A 21,604-nucleotide genomic window follows, 5' to 3' on the forward strand; every position below is an offset into this window, starting at 1 on the left:
AAAACCACACTGTAAGCTACCCGCCCTATATGCCAAACCGCAGACTGGAGGATTTGGCAGCTGAACTTGTGGTTGTGACTCTCAGTGATTGCTTATGTTGCCTTGTATCAGCTGGATGTGTAATTAGGCAAACAACTTAAAGGGTTGAAACTTACCTGGGTTTAGTTTGGAAAGTTTAATTATTCAAAAAGTAGACCCACCCAACAGATTATCAGATCTGTAAACCAGTCTATGTGGAGCTTGAAGCAAAAGTGTTTACATCAATACCGTATAATTGCACAGGGAAACATAACTACAACACAACGACAGAAAGCAGAAAATAAGTACTCCTCTGAAACCAGTAAAGAGCTTTATTTGAATGGCTATTTCATTATGAGAATGCTAAACATGGACAGCCTATGCTAGAAAACAAGCTGGGTGAGAATGAATTAAAACCAGCCTCCTTCAGGGCGTACAGTTGTTCATATTGGGAAACCAGAACATTTGTCAGTAAACAGTTTGGGTAATACATTTATCCCTCATTACTCTTCCAAATAAGTCTTTTAAAACTTAAATGATTGTTTCTTGTCCCCTGCAGGCCAGTTCAGATCAATGATTCGCACTGAGACTGGATGCAACTGCCAAAAGAATCCTGTGACATCTGATCGTAAGCGTTCTAAAACGTGGCCGTTCACATCAAAGCAACGCAACGCAACACGTACAGACACAGCTGACCGTCTTCGTGGCAACGACACACTGACATACCCCACTACTTCTGCGTTAATACTATATTAATGTTAAAATTAGGCCCAGGTTGCATGTATTATCTTGCTGGATTTCTGTCATCGTTATAAAAAGAAGTGGATGACAGTGACAGTTACGTGCTCACAATGTTAGCTGTAACATTAAAGTATAAACGCTGAGAGACAGAGAGTTTGGAAAGTGAGGATCTTGAGCCGTCTTTGGCTACTGCAGCGCCAGAGACAGGGTGCCTACACAAATGTATGCTGTTTCCTGATTGGCTGAAGTGAAATAGCTACATCATTCACTTCTAAAACTGCATTTGGAGATTTAATAAGTCAAATCTTCTGCAACTCCACGCAACGGCTTCAGACGCTCTGCAACTAACCAGCTCACACTGCTTCAATTTTCTCTGCAACATTCTAAATCTGTTTTGTTGCGTTGCGAATCACTGATCTGATCTGGGCTTTAGACTTCTATTTAGCGCTGCAAAGCTAATCCCACAGCCATAATCCCACTCATTTCATGAAATAAACGATTTTTTAATAGTGAGATCTGCCGATCACCGATCCCATCACTGATTGAAATGCATTTTTCCAACCTTTCTAAGAATCTAAAAATCATAACACAGAGAGAGAAATTAATACATTATGATCGTAGTGTTGATAACTGCACTGTTCAGAACAATTAAGTGTGCTGCACATATGTAGACCTATTATGCAAATGAACAAATATATAGGCTGAAACCTGCCGGCTCTGCAATCATATTAAACAACTAGTAAATGGGGCTCTCTGTATCAGCTGTGTCCACAAGAGACAGCTCTGAAACACTTAGCCTAACGATGTTAAGGATAACTATTCGAAAAAATAGAAATGAATAATAAAACCCAAAAGCGTAAAAACGTGAGAACGTGAGTATTCTGTGATCATCAGTTAAAAAACGACTAGTTTTAAGAACAAATGAACCCGTTCTCCGTAAACAAACAGCAATATTCAATCAGGCACATGTCACAACATGGTCGACCTTCAATATTAGGTAATAGAATATTGGCTGTAAATTGCAGGCTAAATTGTGGAACAATAGCGCTCGCTATCTCAACGAAGCCGCCTCGAGACGAGTGCAAACAAGTAACTTTAACAACTTTAACAACAGGCTCACATCTGTGATCACTGCGGGTCACAGAGCGGTGACGCTGCACCACTGGAGCAGGAGGAACGCATGCTCAAGATCTCCTCCTGTGGAAGTGAGTGCTTGCATCTGTTGAGTGAATCTTGCTAACTTCTGATCACTTCCCTGGGATAAATGCTGCCCCACTTCTAAACTTTGGCTGAAGTGGCGCTGGTGATTCTAGCAGACTGCGGGTTCAGCCTCAGAACATGAGAAATTTTCTGTCTGAGGCAAAGACGCAAAACCAAATAACAATCGCCCCTGCAGCCATCTCCCCGCGACAGTGCCTCATAAGTTTTACGTCACGCGATCGGCTGACGTGATCGGTAGACAGAAAATCTTTTCATAATTTTTTTTACATTTTTCGTACAAAATGTTTCCCATATTAACTTAAATACTTTTGCTTACCATTACTTAGTTTGTCTATACATTTGTCAGTGTTCACAGTGTTCAAGTCTAAACTAGTCTACAGTTCTATCATATTGTTATCAAATAATGGATACGTTTGGCTCAATCAAATCACTCTAAATGATGGTTTATAAAGCCATTTAGCAGCCTGCATATAAAGTCATTGTTTGTATGATATTGAATTAGGGCTGCAACTAACAACTATTTTGATAATTAATTAATCTGTCAATTGTTACTTCGATTAATCGATGAATAATCGGATAAAGACAAAAAAAAGCTCCATTTTAGTATTTCCAGCATTTTATTCAAAACACAAAAAATGATTCGATTGCGTGTTCTTGTACATAATTGCTTATGTAAAAGGAAAGTACACACGAGGACACTACAAAAAAAAAAAGGGACATTGGGGATGCAGCCATGAACTGAGTTCAATAGAGAAATGTAACTAACCAATATATATTTAATTAGATATTGCTGTTGTGAATAAAAAAAAGATGCACTTTAGTCTGTTTGTTTTTTAATGAATGTTAGAAACCGTAAACAAGCATTTGTCTGTAAACCAATGACTGTATATATGGGAGCAGATGGACAACGCGTCCCCATCTGCTCCCATTTTACGAAATTGATGCCAAAACAGCCCCCGTGATAGGCGCTGCCATCTTGCGATGGTGACGTCATTTGAAACTGATTCGCTGCAGGAGCTGTATTTGTCAACAGAGCTGTCAATCATCATGTTGACAGCATCAAATAACTCATTAAAAATAAACTTGTCAGAAAAATGAACACTTGGACGTAAATAAGCCTGATAAGAACTAACTATAATGACCGAAACCATGTTCGAGAACAATTTATTTGACGTGTATTTTCATTTTATAGTTTAACTCATGTCCCATCTGTTAACATGGAGGAGGCGGGCTTTATGACCTATATTACAGCCAGTCAGCAGGGGGCGATAGAGAGGGTTTGGCTTCACTTTAAGGGAGCTGTCATGTCGTCCATCTTTTTATATAGTCTATGGTGTAAACGGACACTAATCTACCGGAGGCGGACACATCATCAGCACTGCACAACAAACAATTACTCCTCATTGAAGAATAATTCATGTTTATCCCAAAGGAGACCGGAGATGTTTTAACTTCCTGTTATTCATCACGTGAGCTACACAAGCCCCCAGTGACGTTGTCACATTGCATGCAGTGCATCATAACAGACCGAACTAATCAATGAAATTCGTTGCCAACTATTTTAATCAACGATTTTAAGCGATTTAATCGATTAGTTGTTGCAGCCCTATATTGAATTATCCATATCAAGATTTGCTGCCAATTAAGCATCCACGCACCGTTTCTACTTTCCTCTACAGTCCTCTTTCTACAACATCTCTTCCTCCCCCTTCCATCCCAGCCCCCCTAACCACCATCCACCAGCAGCCTCCACTATCAAGTTGACCCATATAAGATTTACTGTGCTGTGCAGTGAGTCCACCAGGGACTCACATGCATCCTCTCTTTCTCTTGGTTCACTCCTTCACTACAAAAACACCTGTTCCAAACAAAACAAAGCCCTCTTTCACATACTGTACAAGTAAAACTCATATTCACAAGCAAACTGTTTATAATGTAGAAGTGCCCACACACTCACATACAGTACACACACACACACACACACACACACACACACACACACACACACACACACACACACACACATGCATACCCATACTAGTAATGGCCTTTCCTGTAATTATAGTCATTTGTCAAAGCACACCTTGATTTATGGTCAAATTAAAAATACACCGGAAAAGAAGCTGCAGGTCCTGTGACGCCGGCTCCACAGGGTGATTAATGCTACGCCATTACAGGCGTGAGAGTGGCATGATCAGGATGTGCACCCCGTCATGCAGACAGAGGTGAGGGAGAGCATCAATCCATGCATGTGAACCCTCTGGATGACAGAGGAGTTGTTAGGTGGGTTCTTGGGGTGCAGTGTGTTGGGGTGTGTTTCAGTGGGTTGAGGGGGTGGAGGGCAGACAAAATTAGTAAGTGGGGCAACAATGAGTGGGACGGAGCAGCGTTTTACTCACACTAAAGCTGGACTGTTTTTTAACCTGGCTTCATCTCCATTCAGGGATTCTCTTATAATTTACTTTTCACTTTAGTTTATGCAAATACAGAACACTACACATTTGGCTCTGGGCCTGAAACACAATAGCATTATACTGAGCAACAGCAATAAACAGCTGGCTAAAACAGGCTCTTACTATGCTAACAGGTAAATATAATGCCTGTATTCCTGTTATTCCTCTTTAACTGGGACACATTTGATAGCCGTGTTGTCTAAAGAAACAGTGGTGATATAATGAGGTACTCAATGACATTGCAAAATAGTTAAATGGATGTGCTAGTTTAACATATTGCAGTGAGGAACGCATGTGGGCTGACGAGAGAAGAAAAAGCCTCCATCTGCATGAACAACAGATATATTAAAACAAGTGCAACCTTTAAAGCAGCAATAAATCACTAAGCTCATCTTTAATATTCTGCATGATGAGGTATTTGATGAAAGACACGTCTTTAAGTGTGTGTAGTACAAGTGTGTGTGTGTTTGCAGTTTATCAAATTCCTTGACCAACATTATTGTGCGCTGTGAGCAGAAAGGACAGCAAACTTCATCAGCTAAACTTAGACTGCAGAGCCGAGTCGGAGAGAAGCAAAAATGTGACAAATAAGAGAGCTGTTCCATTTGTCCAATTTATCTAAAACTACTAAGCCATATCAGAATTCAAGTACTTTTAAATTGCCTCGATGATAAAGTCGGTGTGAGCACAGGCGAGAGACAAGAATTGTGCCAGTAAGGAGGTCTTTAAAGCTCGGTGCAGTTAATATGCCTCAGGCCCGGTGCCAGACAGGAGAGCTGCTCGTCCACACACACCGCTGCTGAACAGGAAGTGGAAGCCTTACTGCCAGCGACGCCGAGCCTGCAGAGGACCTTCTGCTTGCTATATTTCTTGAAGTCAAATCTAAAGGAATGCTTAATTAAGGGATGTGAGTGATGCAATTTGGCTAAAGGCTGTCATGTTTTTTGGAGTAATCATGTTTGGTAGTGGGATTGTAGAAAAGCCTCGCAGAGCCATGGTCTTGCTCTGCAGGATAAAGATAAGGAGGCTCTCCTCTTTTCTTCTCCACAGTTTATTGGCTGTCAGCGAAGTATGCCCTATAGCGTCCCAGTACACCATAAAATCAAAACCACGTTTGCATGAATTATCAGAGTGTAATGTCTTCTTATGATGTCCTCTTGCAAAATGCTTTCTCCTGGCTATAAATGTTCTTAAAGAAGTCCGGTTTCTGCACAGTAACAGCATTACCCATATTATGAAGTGCCATTATTTCTGACAGCCTGCCAGGTAGGCGACAGCAAACTGCATCAACTTTACTGCCACCTTGGAGAAGGCAGCAGCAAGGCAGAAAGAAACAGCTTGCAAAACTAAGGTGAGCTATAACACCATCTCAAAATCAATACATCTCATTGCTGTATTTCTCTGTGTCATGGCGGAGCCCGCTGAGAGAAAGAGTGAAGAAAGTTACTTTTCTGAGCTGAGAACCTAATTTATCCTTCAGTAAATGTCAGCCGGCGCCTGGCCTGCCTAATGCCTCTTTAACCCTGTGGAGACCTCGTTTGGTATTTGGAAGACTGTAAAAAAAATGATATGTATTAGTATATTTCTGTAAAATATAAAGGTAAAGCCCACATCAGGATTCCTTCTTGAATCTAAAGGAAAACTGTTTCTTTGCTGCTACGTAATTTTTTCTCAAGCCGGAGGATTCTCATGTTAACTTGGCTTAGTAAAGCATTTAAAGCTCAGCTCCAGTCATGTTTTAAGACATATAAAATCCTCTGCTTGAAATAATAAATTGTGTCTGATATGTGTTTTCTGCAAAATGTAATTAATCCTCCCAAGGCATCTCCTCCTTCTCCCTCATTAAAAATCCCTGAATCTGCATAGGCCCCGCCCACTATGCACATTCTCAACCACCCCCTCCTTCAGGAAAACAAAACACGTCTTGTTGAAACTTAGCTAGCTTGAAATGTAGTAATTAGCGGTAGTAACATTAACGTTAGTAGTTAGTTTGCAAAAATTATGCTGATGGTGGCAGCTGGCTCGTGCATAGCCGAAGCGGTTGCCATAGGTTTCACATACGTGTTGTTCAGCCTGTCCTTGGTACACTGCAGTTTAAAAGCAGACAGGTCCAGCCGTGGAGATGACTGCTGATGTTGTCCCTGATATGTCTTGTAGCACATGAAGAACACCACATGGAGATGTTCACAAGGTTCAACACTGGATTTTCACTGGAGGGGGGCTTTAAGAATCAATTCCATTGAGCAATGTTATGTCATAAATTGGAGTCAATATTATTTTAATCTAGTCCTGATTCATCAGAGAAGGCATTCCTCACTATCAGGCCAAATATCTCTCACCCTTGAATAAACTCGACTCTTGGTGAAACGTAATTTGCCAGGTTTTTGTATGATGCTCTTTCATATTTTGAAATTAATTTCAGCTTCATTCAAAAGGGTTTTTAAATTAAGCAGGAGGCTGTAGGCAAAGTGAGGCTGATTGTTTTTCAGTGCAGATGTACAGATTGTCGTTTAAGTGTGAAACTATCTGAATGATAGTGTTTCTTTGGATAAATTACAGACAGAAACTACATTTAAAAAGGATAAATTGTAAATGTCAAATGTGCAAAATTAAAGCTCCCCAAACTTTTTTATTCACAGACAGCATGTGTAAGATGCCTTATCTTACACATGCTGTCTGTACATAGGACTATACAAAGAACAGATTGAAATGATGAAGCTTCTGATGTCATGGGGTGAGAGACATTTTCTCTACTGTCTAAGCAACAACCAGCTGAGTAAGAGGAGCTGGACAGGCTGAGTGAATGGAGACAAAGCACAAAGACAAGTAGTAAATCCAGGAGACAGAAAGAGGAAACAGAACAGGAGGACCAAGAATGGGACGAAAAAGAAGAGAATGTTTGCACACAGTACGTGAATGCGTTTGTTTTCTTCCATGTGGCCATTAGCAGAGATGGATGTCCTTGAACCCGGGTCTGCGCCAACAGGTATCTCTCGCAAGCAGACCGCCCCTCAACTGGTAATTACACAGGGAGGTCTACAGCAGGTGGCACGGGGCTGAGCAGAATTTACATAAATCTGCATGTGTCACTAGGCCTGGCTGTAGCCTCTGGCACTCTGTATGAATCACACTCTCACTCAGGAGACAATTTGTTCAAATTTAGCAGAATGGATGGTGGGGAGCTAAAATAGTGTCAATGCTCTGAAATCCATAGAGTGAATGCACTGAACAGTCTGTGTTAAAGAATCATTTTCTCTTTCATTTTCCTTTTAAATCACACAAACAATTCGTCAGATTGATCCGTCCCTTTATAACAGAGCAGTCACTGACTGAACCACAGATATCATCCATATTTCAAGTTGAGAGCTGAAATCATCTGCTTCATTTGCCTCCTTTGTGCTTCTCCTTGATATGTTGTTTTTTATCATGGTCTTATTGTTTTTTAGCACACTTGTAGCGTGAATCGCCTTGACCTTAATTCGTCATCTTTTTACAAAGTATTCTGATCATTGGAACAGACACATGCAGAGTCTGTAAGAAGAGTGCTGGTACAAATGGTCAAGGTACCAACCATCCCCCAAGTTTACGACCCTTCTCACATTCCAGAGAAGATAACACACATGCAGACACATCCTTTCTGCAAAGAATATAAGGACTAAAGTGACTGATTCTCCTATGCAATTGAAATGTACTTAAAGTAATGTTATGCTGAGCTAACATATTTTAATACTGTGAAAATTGTTTTAACGTGAATCTGAAACTGCAGTTCTCCTCATCCTGATCCCACCTCCTCCTCATGTCTGTCTGCTAACAAAGGAAGACCACATGTGGACACATGAGATCATTTGATCCATTCATGTGATGTGCAGAAAGGTTTACCTGTGCATATGCAGACGTGTATGTGTACATGTATATACTATTTGTCGTCACAATGGATGTTGCCATCAACCTTGTTGTTTAATTGTTTAGTTCATCTAACCCCTTTTCAACAGGTTTTATTCAACGATTAATATAAAGTGTTTGGTATCGTTCTGTAGTTGACAGAGCCCAACTTTTAAATATAGAAGAATTAAATATGTGAAGTAGGCAATATTGATTTTAATGCTTTAAAAGACATAATCTCACTCTCAGAGCCTTCTCCATATGGGTGTGGCTAGAGAGGGACCCCAGAGACCAGACCCCTCTGGTCCCAAGATTATAAAGCTCCAAGCAACTTCCTCTCGCCCTCTTCTCCTGTTGGGTCTTCGTCCTGTCTCTTGTCCTGTTACTCTTGTTCCTGAGTCCTCTGAGGTCTCTTCCCCCCCTGGGGGGGGGGGGAGGGTTGGCCACATGGCCTGTCCCAGGTTCTGCTGTCAGCTTATGCAGCCTGAACCTCTTCTGAAGTCCTGAGCCGTCAAGAACGGCCTTATTGTGTACTGGGCCGCAGAATGCCGCCAGTATCACCATGCTGATCCCCCGCTGCACTGAACGTGCCGAAGAAGCCGAATCTAGCATCCTTTAAAGGAGATTTTGCACAAAAGACACTCCCGAACGACGTCTGGCAAAACTGCCACAGATTTCACCCTAGCCAGAGAAAGGGGGGTGAAGATGAAGATGATTCAGCTTCCTGCTGAGCCAGAGAGCGAGAGAGATGGAGAAACCCGATTCAAGCCGAATCGGCCACGAGGGACGAAAGCTGTCCTGAAAAGGCCCGAGCGCCAAAAGAGAGCCTGCTGCCACACCCATCAGATGATCATCAGGTGATACAATTACATCTCCCATGTGTTGATGCTTGATGCTAAATTAACTAGGATTAATTAACATTAAACCTAAACCTAAAATCTTTTAAAATTAGAATTACTTTTGAATTGCTTCACAATCTTCCTTGGTGCCCTTTTAAACTCTCAACTGCCGAATGATGCATTAGTAATTAAATCCCATTTAATTCTAAAACATCAAAGAAACCAGTCACAGATGCCATCTACAATGTGGTCCGTTGTCATTCATGTATTGTTCATCGTTGTATTCATTGTCCCTGTTCATTTCTTCATTCATATTCCACTTAGAAGTAGTTAAATAAACCTCTCATTTATAAAGACCTTGATCCATGTGATTTGTGTGTGTATAAAATGGTAAGGTCACTGTACACCATGTCCAAGAACCTCGTAGCAACCCTGAGATCATGAGCCTAAAGTCATTAATTACTAATTATAAGTTTTCCCTGTTTTGTCAAAATTGGGTGGCTTCTAACACTGAATTTAAGGTAAACCTAAATCCTTTTGCTATTAATTACTTATTAATCTTGCTACCCCTTAACGCTACACACTGTTCAGCTTCACTACCTGCTGTGAGGTTGTGTTTGTGCAAGAGCTTTGAATCTTTAAGAGGCTCTTTAAACACTCAAGCATATGTCATTTGTGCATTTGAGTGATACTATAAATCAAGCACACAGTGTACAGTCCACGTCAAAGCTTTCATCTCTGTGTGAGTCACATCTTTCTTTTTTTATAAACCCAAGACCAGCATACACCTACACACTAATGTATACTGTATGTCTGAGCGCGTACAGTAAGTGTATGTGTGAGCACAGGCATGCCGATACTTTGTCCATTACTGTGTGTGCAGTGGGACCCCCCATGGTGAAAGGTGTTTCTGCTGACAGGAGCATATTCAAGGTAATAGAAGCACTCTGTCGTCCCAGAGCAGCGCACTAAAGCAGAACTGAGTTCTGTCACCCACTACACGCGCCGCTGAACCTCCAGATGACAAAATGCCTCGCTGGCTGACCAAATCAAACACAATAAAGCTGAAAAAGGAGAAAAAGAGATTGAGGGAGAAAATGCTCAGATTTGTCAGATTTTGCCTTTTAGGTGGGAACCTTTGTATGTTCAGATCGTAAACCTGTGTGTAAGTGGAACTTTGTGCTGTATAAGAACACCTCTACATCCATTCATGACACTACATGGAAGAGGTAAATGTGTAACTTCTGTGTTTACAGATACAGCATATTGTGTGCAAGTCACTGAAGCAGGTAATGGTATTCCACCAATATGGCCTGGTGACATGCAGGAACAGCAGAATGATGAAATAAAAAAGAAAAAAGCTGAATAATGAGGGGAAAGAAAACAAGCCCCACAATAACTGACAGGCTGCATTAATAATCTATAAATTATTCCTATTGGAATTTACATATTTCTGTTGTATTTCATCAGAATATACAAAGAAAAAAGCAGAACAACAGAGTGCAACAGTGAATGAATTATAGAGCAAATGAATTAGTGAAAACTTCCCGTGCTTTGTCGTAAAACTTGACTGCACCTTGTCGATCTCTGTGGAGAGACGTGCCAGCAGCCATAACTCTCCAACCAGCCCAGAGGAGCACACTGCTAGCCAGCAGACATTATTGCTGATCTCTGTGGAGACGGAGTGGAGCTGTGCAGGGGGCACTGCTGACGGGTCCCCGAGGAGAACACGGGACCAATAAGTTGTGGCAGCAATATGGAGCCGAGAGTGGAGAGTCTTTGGGGAATCTGATTTGCCACTGCTGTAACAAAAGGGTGACAAGGCTGCCTCCCAACTGGTGCTGAGCCTTCATGAGAGTGACCACTCAGCAGTGATCCCTGCGACCTTCCTCTCAACTTCCTCTCAAACCTTGAACGTTGTGATTATAAACCTGCTGAGATCAAACACACATTTCTGCATCCAAAGGAAAACACAACTCAGAGGCAGTTTGGGACTGAGTTCTCCGGGAGGGGAAGTCGACTGGAGCATGGTAGCTGGTGTGTTGGGACTGAAACGCTCCAGCAGAATAGTCACATGGTAAACAGGCATGCATTTGGGCACACAGCAAACGCACAACCGAGCAGCCTGAAGCAGTCTTCAGGGGAAAAACAAATGAAGAAAGAAAGGCTTTTGTAAATATCGTCCAATCAAGGAGAATAATTCATTTGCAAACAAATTGTGTTGTTGGTGTTATCTCCTGTTTGTTACTAGAATTCACATGAATTATAATAAATGTCATGCATGAAACAACCTGTACAGACACACACACACACAAACACACACACAGAACCGTTGCATGGGCGGTACGAAGGGTGCAACCGCACAGGGTCTCGCGCCTCGAAAGAGCCTTGCACAGGGTCCTCAGCAACACTTCAAAAGTAGCCAAATCCTGCGGGAAAACCGCAGGCCTGGCAACCCTGGCAACCCTGGCTTCACATCCTGCATTTTTTTGCATTCATAATATTTTCAAGACTGTTGTTGACCCACCATGATTCTGAGATAAAATTCTTGTTTGTCAACTCCATTATGCATACTCAATAATAACAAATTATTCTGGGGGTTTTTTTCATTCTCCATATTGCGTCGTTACGTAGTGCGTACACCATCTCGCAGCTCATTGCAAGGACAAAGGAGAAAGGGAAGCCATGTCAGCCACACGAGACCGCAACAGAATTCGTAAACACGAGTTGGGTGCTGAGAAAAACAAGTGAATTTTAAATAAGGAAGAATCTCATAAGTTACTACGAGGATTGCTGGATAAATTAGTCAACACTTCCAGAGATGTGGTGGCTGAGCAAGTGTGCGAAGCTAGCGGCATGCATGTCAGTGAGCAGGGCCTTGCATGTCAAGTTCGCCTCACAGCCCCCCTGCGACGGCTCTGCACACACACATACACACACACACACACACACACACACACCTTCAGCTTGACCTGGAGGGAGCTGGCTTGCTCTGCTCCTCTGGATATGCTGCTGTTCAAATCCTCAGGAGCCACACAGGCAGACTGAGGGCTTAGTCTTCACAGGTGTGTGTGTGTGTGTGTGTGTGTGTGTGTGTGTGTGTGTGTGTGTGTTCGTGTTCCTGTGTGTGTGTGTTTGCACTCCAAGATTCACATTTTTGTCGTGGAGTGTGAGAATATAAAAGACAGAGAGAGGAGGCAACAGAGCAAACCCGTAGGGAAAGGCAAAAACAGAAACATTGTAAATATCTGAGTTAGTTTTCCCCGTTTTAACTGACCTTGTAGAAGCGCCTGGCCTTTCTGGAAGGTTCCACTGAACGCCACCTGGTAGTGTTTGACCTGGAAGCCAGGTACACAGCCCTCATGGCCTCCGTCCTCTTGGCCACCCACGCGGGCAACCTGCAACACAGAGAACAAAGGACAGGTCAGAGGAATAAACATAAACACATGGTTTCTGTGGAGATAAACCTGTCAGGCACAGGCAGGTGGAAAGAATAAAATAAATAATATAAAGACCTAATCCTCATTAATCCTGAATAAACAACATACGGCTGCAGCAGATACAGAAAAATAAAGGGACAAAGGAAAACCTGTCTGTCTGCAGGCAAAAAGTTTCTCATCAATTCAGCAATGTACTTTTATATAACTGTCAGACTCATGATGTCAGTCTTTTCTTTGTTCAGAGATCTTCTATTTAACAAGTTGGCTCCTACATTACCCAAATTGGTTAACGTATTTAGCCTCATTATTTCTTTAGTGATTTGGGCTGCATCAGGCTTACGCTGATGTTCATTCAACTATGATTTAATTCAAGGTTTGATTTTAAAAAGCACGTGTTCAATAGCTTCTCTTGTTTCTTTGAACACGGTGAAGGAAAGGTCAAGATGTAATTTGGTATTATGTAGTTTTACAATTCAAATTAAACACTCTAAAAACTCTGCAACAGTACGTTCCTTAAACACTGCTTGACTTTTCATTGACCCATTTATTCAATTTACTAAATATGCAGGAAAAGAAATGCACTTTAACCCTTCCTTTGAAATACAACCTTATTTTAAAGGGTGGTTGTTCCCATGGAAACGGACTGTAGTGCTGTGACTATACAGCCTCTTAGATGGGACCAAACTCAAATGAGAACAGCGATGGAGCAGTTTATGTTGTAAAGGTATGTGATGCATCACTTCAGATATATTTGTTCTTTGTGCCGTTTCTTGCAGACGAATGCATTATTGACCTACATTGTATTATTTTACAACCACTGAGTTTACAAAGAGAGCGAGGAGGACTGCATGCATCGAGTTCATTTTCCTCAGATGTAAAGCTCACAAGGGCTTAAAGACAAAGTGAGGGTTAAAAGTATTTTGTAAGCTGTCAGTGAAAACTCCAGACTAAGACCCCGATCAGGCAAAACGCGTTTTGCAGGCTGTAAAACTCGAGGCGCACCACACTGCCTTTTTTGTTTAAGCCTACAGTTTCTGTTGTTAAGGCAACCATCAAATCATTAGCTGTCATTAACCTTACCGTTATTTTGGAAACTGGCAGAAAGTCCGCCTCTCCATTCATCCGATTGGACAGAGAGAAAACGGCCATGACGTTGGTTGCGGTTCTGCTTTGAGTTTAAGTTTTATGAACTCGAGGCGCTCGGAGCGTTTTCTCAAAAATGCGAGGCGCTCAGCAACGCAAAAGCAGCGCGCAAAAAGCATCCCTCTCATTGAAAACAACTACACAAAAAGCCGCCCCCCAGCTGCTAAAACGCAGTGTGTCTGATCGGGACCTAAGACTTCAACCCTGAATGTAGCTCCTTGAACTGTACACAGAAGTAGAAAACCTTATTAGAACAATTACTTTGAGAGAGCATGTAAGCACATCTAACGTGTTGTTATCTACGATACCAATGTGATAGCATTATCCCTCACAACCCACAGCATCCCAACCCCCACTAAGTCTCAGGGATGTTCGCCTATGATGTAAATGTTCTGTGCACATCTTCCAACAATGAGTGCTTGCATTTTTCACGTTCTATAGAGTTGATGTCCCTGTCCTTGTGTACACAGACCTGAGGTCGGCCTCTCATTGAAAGACAGTGTAGCTCCATAGAGCACTGACAGAAATGTTTTAAATGTTATTTGTGGTTTTGTGCCCAGTTATCCTTGTGTCTCACCACGACGCCACCTTGCATAAAGCAATGATGACGTGGCCTTATAAGAAACAGGACTTGAGTCACCTCACACTCTTTGGCACCAATCTACAAATTACAGTACAACTTTTGTAGCAGAATTACCAGTGTTGCATAAATTGGCAGACATGCTACAGACACTGCAGCTCTTTAACAGAAGACTTTCTCCAAACACCTCGTCACAAAGTGTGTCGGTCAGCTAAGCATTGTGCAACGATCAAGAAGGCACCGTGAGAAAGGAGACTGTAAAGAGGTGAAGGGACCTATTGATTATTAATAGGTCTTACAACATTTTGAAAAGGTCCCCCTATTAGACGTAAATATCACTGGACAAGACCACTTTACAGTTGGGATGGGGGGAGATGATAGATTGTGGAAGTTAATAGTGATTGTGTTTTTGTTGCAGTTTGATAAGAAGTCCTTAAAATGTAAGAAAATTCAGGATCTACTATTAAACATTGTATTTTTTGCTAAAATTTCAAGCGACAAACTAAGAAGTAGCTGTTTTATCCTGACACAGCAGGTGTTATAATTAGACACACAATTCAGAGAGGTGTACGTGATACGCATCTGACAAACTGAGCCATCTGTCTACAGAATCATCCAGTGACATCCCACCTGCTCATACTCATATCTTTTGACCCCTCCTCTAGCAACTCCTCCAGAGATATCAAGAGAAAAGAACAAGGGAAAAATTAATTGGATGTTGTCTATCACATAGTCGTACCACCTCTTCATTAGGTGTACGCGTACTATCTGATGTGATCCACAACAACTGCTCTGCCTTAAATGATGCCTTTAGTTTGCAGTAGTGTTGAACTGGATTCATTAAACTGGGAGGTGTTCCTAATATTTTGTTCACTTTATTTACGTACATGAAAGGACGAATAGAAACTGCACTGAATATAATGCAACCTACCAATTTACCTCACTGACATTGTCAATAAGAACTTTGTACAACTGCTTAGTAAACATAAAACCTAGCAGAGCTGCATCACATTCTGTGGTACAAATGTGCCATATGAATCCGTAAATATGAAGCATATTTACTGTATGTATACAATGCTTACATATTCACTGGTACAGTGGAAGTGTTGTAAAGGCATTATTCCGTGAAAATATACAGTGAAACAGCATCAAGTGTTATTTATAGTCAGACACAAAATATGGTACAATGACAGTCGGTATCTTTTATATCCAGACACGAGGAAATAACCTTTCAAAGAATATTAAGAAGATCAATAAAAGACTCATCAGTCATACACATTACCAAGTGTTTCTCATCCCCAAGCATAAGAGCAAAAATCTCTCACAACTGTCGTCTTACTCAATGGGCTGTTTCAGTGCAAGACAAAGGATCCTACATTAAAGGGAACACTGGCTGAGGTACTTTTATGTCACTTGTCTGTTATTATATGGTGACTGTCATTATGTCAATATTACTTAAGCATATATTTCAAAACACGTTAACAGCTAAATAACAGTGAGTTATGGCTTCCCCACTTCATTTTATTACCAGCTGAAAGAACCTTTACAGGGAAATCTACAGACGTGAAATATTTCCTTTCATTTAGAATGACAGTTATATGATACATCATGTAAGTTACAAGACTTTCACAGAGCAGTCAATGAAGATCTGTCTGCGTGATGAAAAAGCCTTGGCAGACATTCAGCCATAGAGGTCATTACATGTAATGTCCCTGCAAAGTAATCACTGCACCCAGGGGACTTAGTGCTTTTCCTGCAGGTGTCAAAATGGTAATTCAATTCTATCACAAGGCTTCCTGACAAGGTGCGCAACAATGCTTGTTGGTCCATAAACTCAATCAAGTTGACTGAAAGGCCCCGAGGCCTGTCAGCATAGCAAGGGTACATGGGACACACATGCAAATACATAACAAAACATTACCACGTGCGCACGCACACAGACTCAGAAGTGGTTACCTGCAAACACACACCCCATCTTCTCAGCAGGGTTTAACGACATGAACACCCATTTTAATGTCCATTAAGGGGGAAATATTAATCCAGCCCCAGTGACTCACAGTAGGACAATGAAAGCATTAAGGTAACGCAATACTAATGACAATGTTGTTAGCGTAGGGAACTATTATTGTGGGCAATATTCTCCATCAGGAAAGCATTTAAGGATGTACTGCATGTGAAGGTTATAGCGTTCAGGCCCAGCAGAATGAAATGAGGCATTTTATCAACACTGTCCATCTTTGTACGCTCTGAAAACTCTTTAATGCAAGAAGAATTAATTAAAAATATAATCTCAAAGGAGGGAGCGATGCATTGTGTGGACGTTATTTTACAGAAGGAGATCCATATCAAGGCTTTCTTTAGGGTTTTGTTTGTGTGGCTGTGCATGCACGCTTCTGTGCCCTTATACCCTGTCCGTGTGCAACACACATGAAAGCATCTGATTCTTATATGGGTTTAAGCTCGTGTGCATAGTGGGATTAAGTTTATCTGCCCATAAGGATTAGTAAACACAAACATCCACATCTGTTTCCACGTTAATAAAATATGAGCATATGTGCACCCACGGGGCCTCGCTATCTGTGAGGAACATGTCAATTTAAAGTTTGTCTTTTACATGGCAACATCCTGACCTTTTATCCACTCTATAGGAATACAAATACACAACAGCTACCATAAAGTTTAGAAACATTGTTATGTTTTGGTCTATCTCTAGAATTCCATGAGAATGTTCTCTAATAGTCCTTCAATCTGTATTGATTCAGTCCTCACGACCTGCAGCCGCTTGAACTTCTTGTTTCCAGGAGCTGAAATAAGAAGATTTTTTTTTTCCATTTGGAGGCAGATTTATAAAAGTTGTAAACAAAACACTGAGAAACTAAAATTGCTGATATGTTTTCTTTAGATAAAAAAAAAAAAAAAAGATAAAGCCGATGTGATATTTGATAAAAAGGAATTTTAGTAATAATAATGTAATCTGGGAAAATTTTATATCACATCTGACAAAAAACATAAACATACCTAAATATAAAGTTATAATCTCGAAGATCTCAGTTTCGTTCTCTTTGGCAGCACCTATGGTGATAAACGGTAATTGCGAGAGCACACTTCCCAGAGATACAGGCAGTGCTGCATGTGTGACGTCCACGGTTGGCTCCGGTTGTAACTCTTGATTTTCCTCAGGACGGTTGCTTTTCTTTTCAGACTGTTTGCTTCATCTGACCGTGGAGTTTTTTTCTTTTTCTTTGGATTTTCACTTATTTTTGAAGTTTTATCTGTAGTCATCGTTCTTCTCTTTGTTTGTTCAGCCATAGTCGATTCCTGTTTACTCGCAACACTTGCAGAGACCGGAAAAGCAGCCGTTTAGCTCCGCCTACCCTCTCTGGCAGGCCAACCACTGCTGGCTGATGGAAAACGCGTCACTAACTGGGCGCCGCTTGGGAGTTTTTCCGTTACAGTCGCCACAGACACCCAGTCTGTAATAATGCAAATGCAAAAGCTTTCATCAGTGGGCCATAGGCTCAATCAACATTGTGTTACCTCATTCGCTGATAGATAGTGACTTAACAGACATTCATTGACGTGAAAATCTTCGAGATTATCACTTTAACAATAGAGACAAATTTAGACTAAATGACAAAATAAGTCTTGTTAGGTTGACATATCAGTTATAGCCTCCCTCATTCTAAATAAAAAGGCCTAATATTAACTTTGTCACATACTGTTTGCATATTCAAATTGAAAACCAAAACACTATTACATTGACATAGGCTGCTGCTTTTGATGCTCTTGGTTATACATGGATTCCTTTTGATTGGACGGCACTACAGATGTTTCCAAGCAGCAGTTTTGCATATTACATTAGCTACACTATTTTCACTAGCACAGACATTGTGAATGATGTAACCCAGTTTAGCTGGCTACATAACAGGTTTGAAACTCTTATAACCTATAAATAATCTAGGAACACCATTACAAGAAAACGTTTTTAGACCTAGTGCAACTCAGTCGTGCTGTAGACGCCAAAAGAGATTCTGCCAGAGTTCGTACTAATCCGATATTCAGGGAGATGTGTTCTGTCAGTTGAAACTGAACATTCACCTCACAGTGACATGTGTTCGCTGTGTACTGTTGTACTATCCATGGTGGGATTTGGTTGTACCTCCTACTAATCTTGCATGCTGCCTAACACACACAGTATGTGATAGATTATAAGTATACTACACATAGCTTTGCTTTTGAGATGAGAGGTTTGCACATACGTTAATCGAGGTAAAGAAGTGCAGCTAAAAACGGCTGTACAAAGTGTCCCTGTGTAGGACACAAACTACATTGTACTGAACCTCAAAATACGTTTCTTCCTAAGGCGTCTAATGAGAGACATTAATGTCTTCTGTGTGTTTCAGCTTCAGTGTCGCTCCTGTTTGATGCCTCTGTGAAGGCGTCATTGTTCTGCAGTGATTGGCTCGGTGTGACTTTGCCAGAGCAGAGCACCACATAGAGGGATTACTAGGGTCCGGTCTATGGGAAACAAAGAGCCTTGGTTGCTAGAAAACAATATCTTTCCAGCAGGAACAATTATCATGCTCGAGCAGCGCTGGACCCACAGAAAACTGTGTATTGTGTACCGGCTTAATGAGATGATCCGCACAGAGCCAAGGAGATAAATAAATCTGTAAACATTTTGCAGCATGTGAGGACAAAGTGGGAGAGAGAGGTGGGGCAAGCTGCAAACAGAGCGGTAATCCAGAAAATACTGTCAGAGATAAACGTACCGTACACATGTCCAGCTGGCATCATTTATTCATATTAATGTCTTACTTGTTAGCATGATTTCCAAGCTGCTTTTCCGCTCTCTGCAAGTGTTGCGAGTAAACAGTAATCTACTACGGCTGAACAAACAAAGAAAAGATCGATGACTACAGATACAACTTCAACAAGAAGTGAAAATCCAAAGAAAAAGAAACAAACTCGACGCTCAGATGAAGCAAACAGTCTAAAAAGGAAAGCGACCGTCAGCGAGGAAAATCAAAAGTTACAGCCAGAGCCAACCGTGGACGTCACACATGCAGCACTGTCTGGATATCTGGGAAGTGTGCTCTTGCAATTACCGTTTATCACTATAGGCGCCGCCAAAGAGAGCGAAACTGAGATCTTCAAGATTACTCCAAATCTTCCCAAGCTTCCCCCGGCAACTACATGTACTCCTGGTTGGGAATTACTGACCTAGATCAGTAATATTGTATGTAATGTGGAGTGGGAAAGAGAGTAGAGGCAGAGATGAAAGACAGAGAGATAGAATTAGGCCTGAAGGAGGGAGAAAAGACGGGGGGTTTGGATCGGTCACCTATAGATCAGTTTGCATGGGGGAGAAATAAATACAGCTCTCTATTGACAACCACTTGGAGTGCAGGTCTATAGGTTTATGTTAGCTCTCTAAGTGCAGCCAAAGAATGCTCAATCAGGAGAGAAGATCCATAGACCTTACCACCAGCATCTTTATCAAGCCTTCTCGCTATACGGCCCTTTCCCAGCAACACAGTGAAAACATACCAAGACATTAAAGGAGCTTTGATTTACTCAATTACTTGTAGAGAAAAGGACACCCCCGTCATCATTAAAAGGTCACTACTTTGCAATGTAGTAAAAAAAAAAGTATAAGAGCTGCCTGTATAGAAATGTGTAGACAGTAGTATTGATTAAAACAAGAGAGGCGGATGATAGAGGACATGTCTGAGTGGCTTCTGGCCGCTGTTGTTGCTGTTGTGGTTGTGATGTCGGTGAACTCATATTCAGGGGGGAGGAACAATAACGGGTCAGTTCATCACTTGAGAGTTTGACATCTGATGCAGTTCAAGTGTGAAGGACCAGTCAGGTGATTAAGGCAATGACTTGGCAGAGCACACAGTAAATGTCACCTCTGGTGGAAATCAATACCGCCTCAAGAATCCTCAGTGCATCTGATAGATAGAGATGGAGAGGGCCACTGTGCCTGATATTTGCTGAAGAGGGTGAGGGGGAGAGAGGCTATGATAGCTGTTAGGAGTGATGTGGGACCGTGTGGTATGAACACACTAAACTCGGTCAGACAATGGGAGAAAGAAGAAAAGCAGATTTAGAAAGGCCTGAAAAGAAGAGAGAACACATTTCTGTCAGACTCTGTGTCTTTAATACAATCTGATGACTTCATTATTTAGATGTATTATCAGTCAGTTCCTTTTACTGAGCTGTACATGGAGAACAAATGCTTGAACGCTTTAAGCCAAACATTCAACAGTGGGTCCATTCGGATTAATTTTGTGTTTTAGTGTTGAGTGTTTTGGCCTGCAGCTGTCTCTCTTTTTTCAATTACCAGTAAAACTTTACTGTCCAAATGAAATGGGTAGAGTTTAAGATATATCTGTAATTTGTGACAAATAGTTTTCTGTGAAACTGAATAAGACACTGAGACCTTCATTACTACTTTGTTGGCTCCAGGTGATGCAGCTCTGCATTCCCTGTCAATGTTGTTTCTGTGTATATATTTATGGATTTGCTCCGTTTTCTCAGTATGAATGTCGCTGTGTCTGAGCATGCATGCCAGATAGTTTGCCACCAATCCAGCCATCCAGACAGCCTTCCAGTAGCCTGACATTTCTTCCACCCAACGTCACTCCTTCCCCACTCTACATTCCCCTTCCTCAATCTTGTAATGCTTCCTTCGCCATCAAGGTAAATGTCAGTGCACACACCTCAGTATAGGTCTGGCTGACCCATCCAGGCCTGGCTGCATCCAGGAGCCAGGAAGCCAGGAGAGAGAGAGAGAGGTAGAGAGAATCAATCATGCCCAGCCTCAGACACCTGCAGCTGGCAGGTTAGCCAGGCATGGAGCACCTGAGTCATGAAACCATCTGGTTCCCGGCCCGTGCTGCCGAACCCTGGCCACACCTGCTGGGCCTGTAAAACAACACTGAAGCGGCAAACACACAGCCTCACTATGGAGGAGGAGCAGCAGAGCGAGGAGCGAGAGGAGAAAAAAGCATGCTGGTGGGTGGTTGTTGTCACTGTACAAATGCAATATTCAGATAGTAATAAAGGGGAAGGCTACCAAACAGGGCAATGGCTGAAAAACAGTGGGATAAACACAAAGAGAATATCAGGTGCAAATAAAAGGGGAGAAGATATTCTTGTGTGTTTATGCTTATAAAAATACTGTGACAGGTAAAGTTGGGAAATTGAAAGTACAATGACACAAAGCTGAAGTACAAGGACGACCCATGATGCAAAATTATGCTCAGGTATTTATCAAAT

General features: G+C 41.6%; 1 protein-coding gene across 1 annotated transcript in view; it reads right to left on the reverse strand.

Annotated features, from left to right (window-relative positions):
• The window catches only part of cdh13 (cadherin 13, H-cadherin (heart)), a 367,968-nt gene that overhangs the window by 260,094 nt on the left and 86,270 nt on the right, over positions 1 to 21,604 (reverse strand). The window contains exon 2 of the mRNA XM_069686880.1: positions 12,432 to 12,552. Within this exon, the coding sequence (XP_069542981.1) occupies positions 12,432 to 12,552 (121 nt within the window). The remainder of the gene's footprint in view (positions 1 to 12,431; positions 12,553 to 21,604) is intronic.

This window comes from Semicossyphus pulcher, unplaced genomic scaffold (genome assembly GCF_022749685.1).
Source record: "Semicossyphus pulcher isolate SPU_LCO1_2020_fin unplaced genomic scaffold, fSemPul1.0.p SCAF_8, whole genome shotgun sequence".
Classification (NCBI taxonomy): domain Eukaryota; kingdom Metazoa; phylum Chordata; class Actinopteri; order Labriformes; family Labridae; genus Semicossyphus; species Semicossyphus pulcher.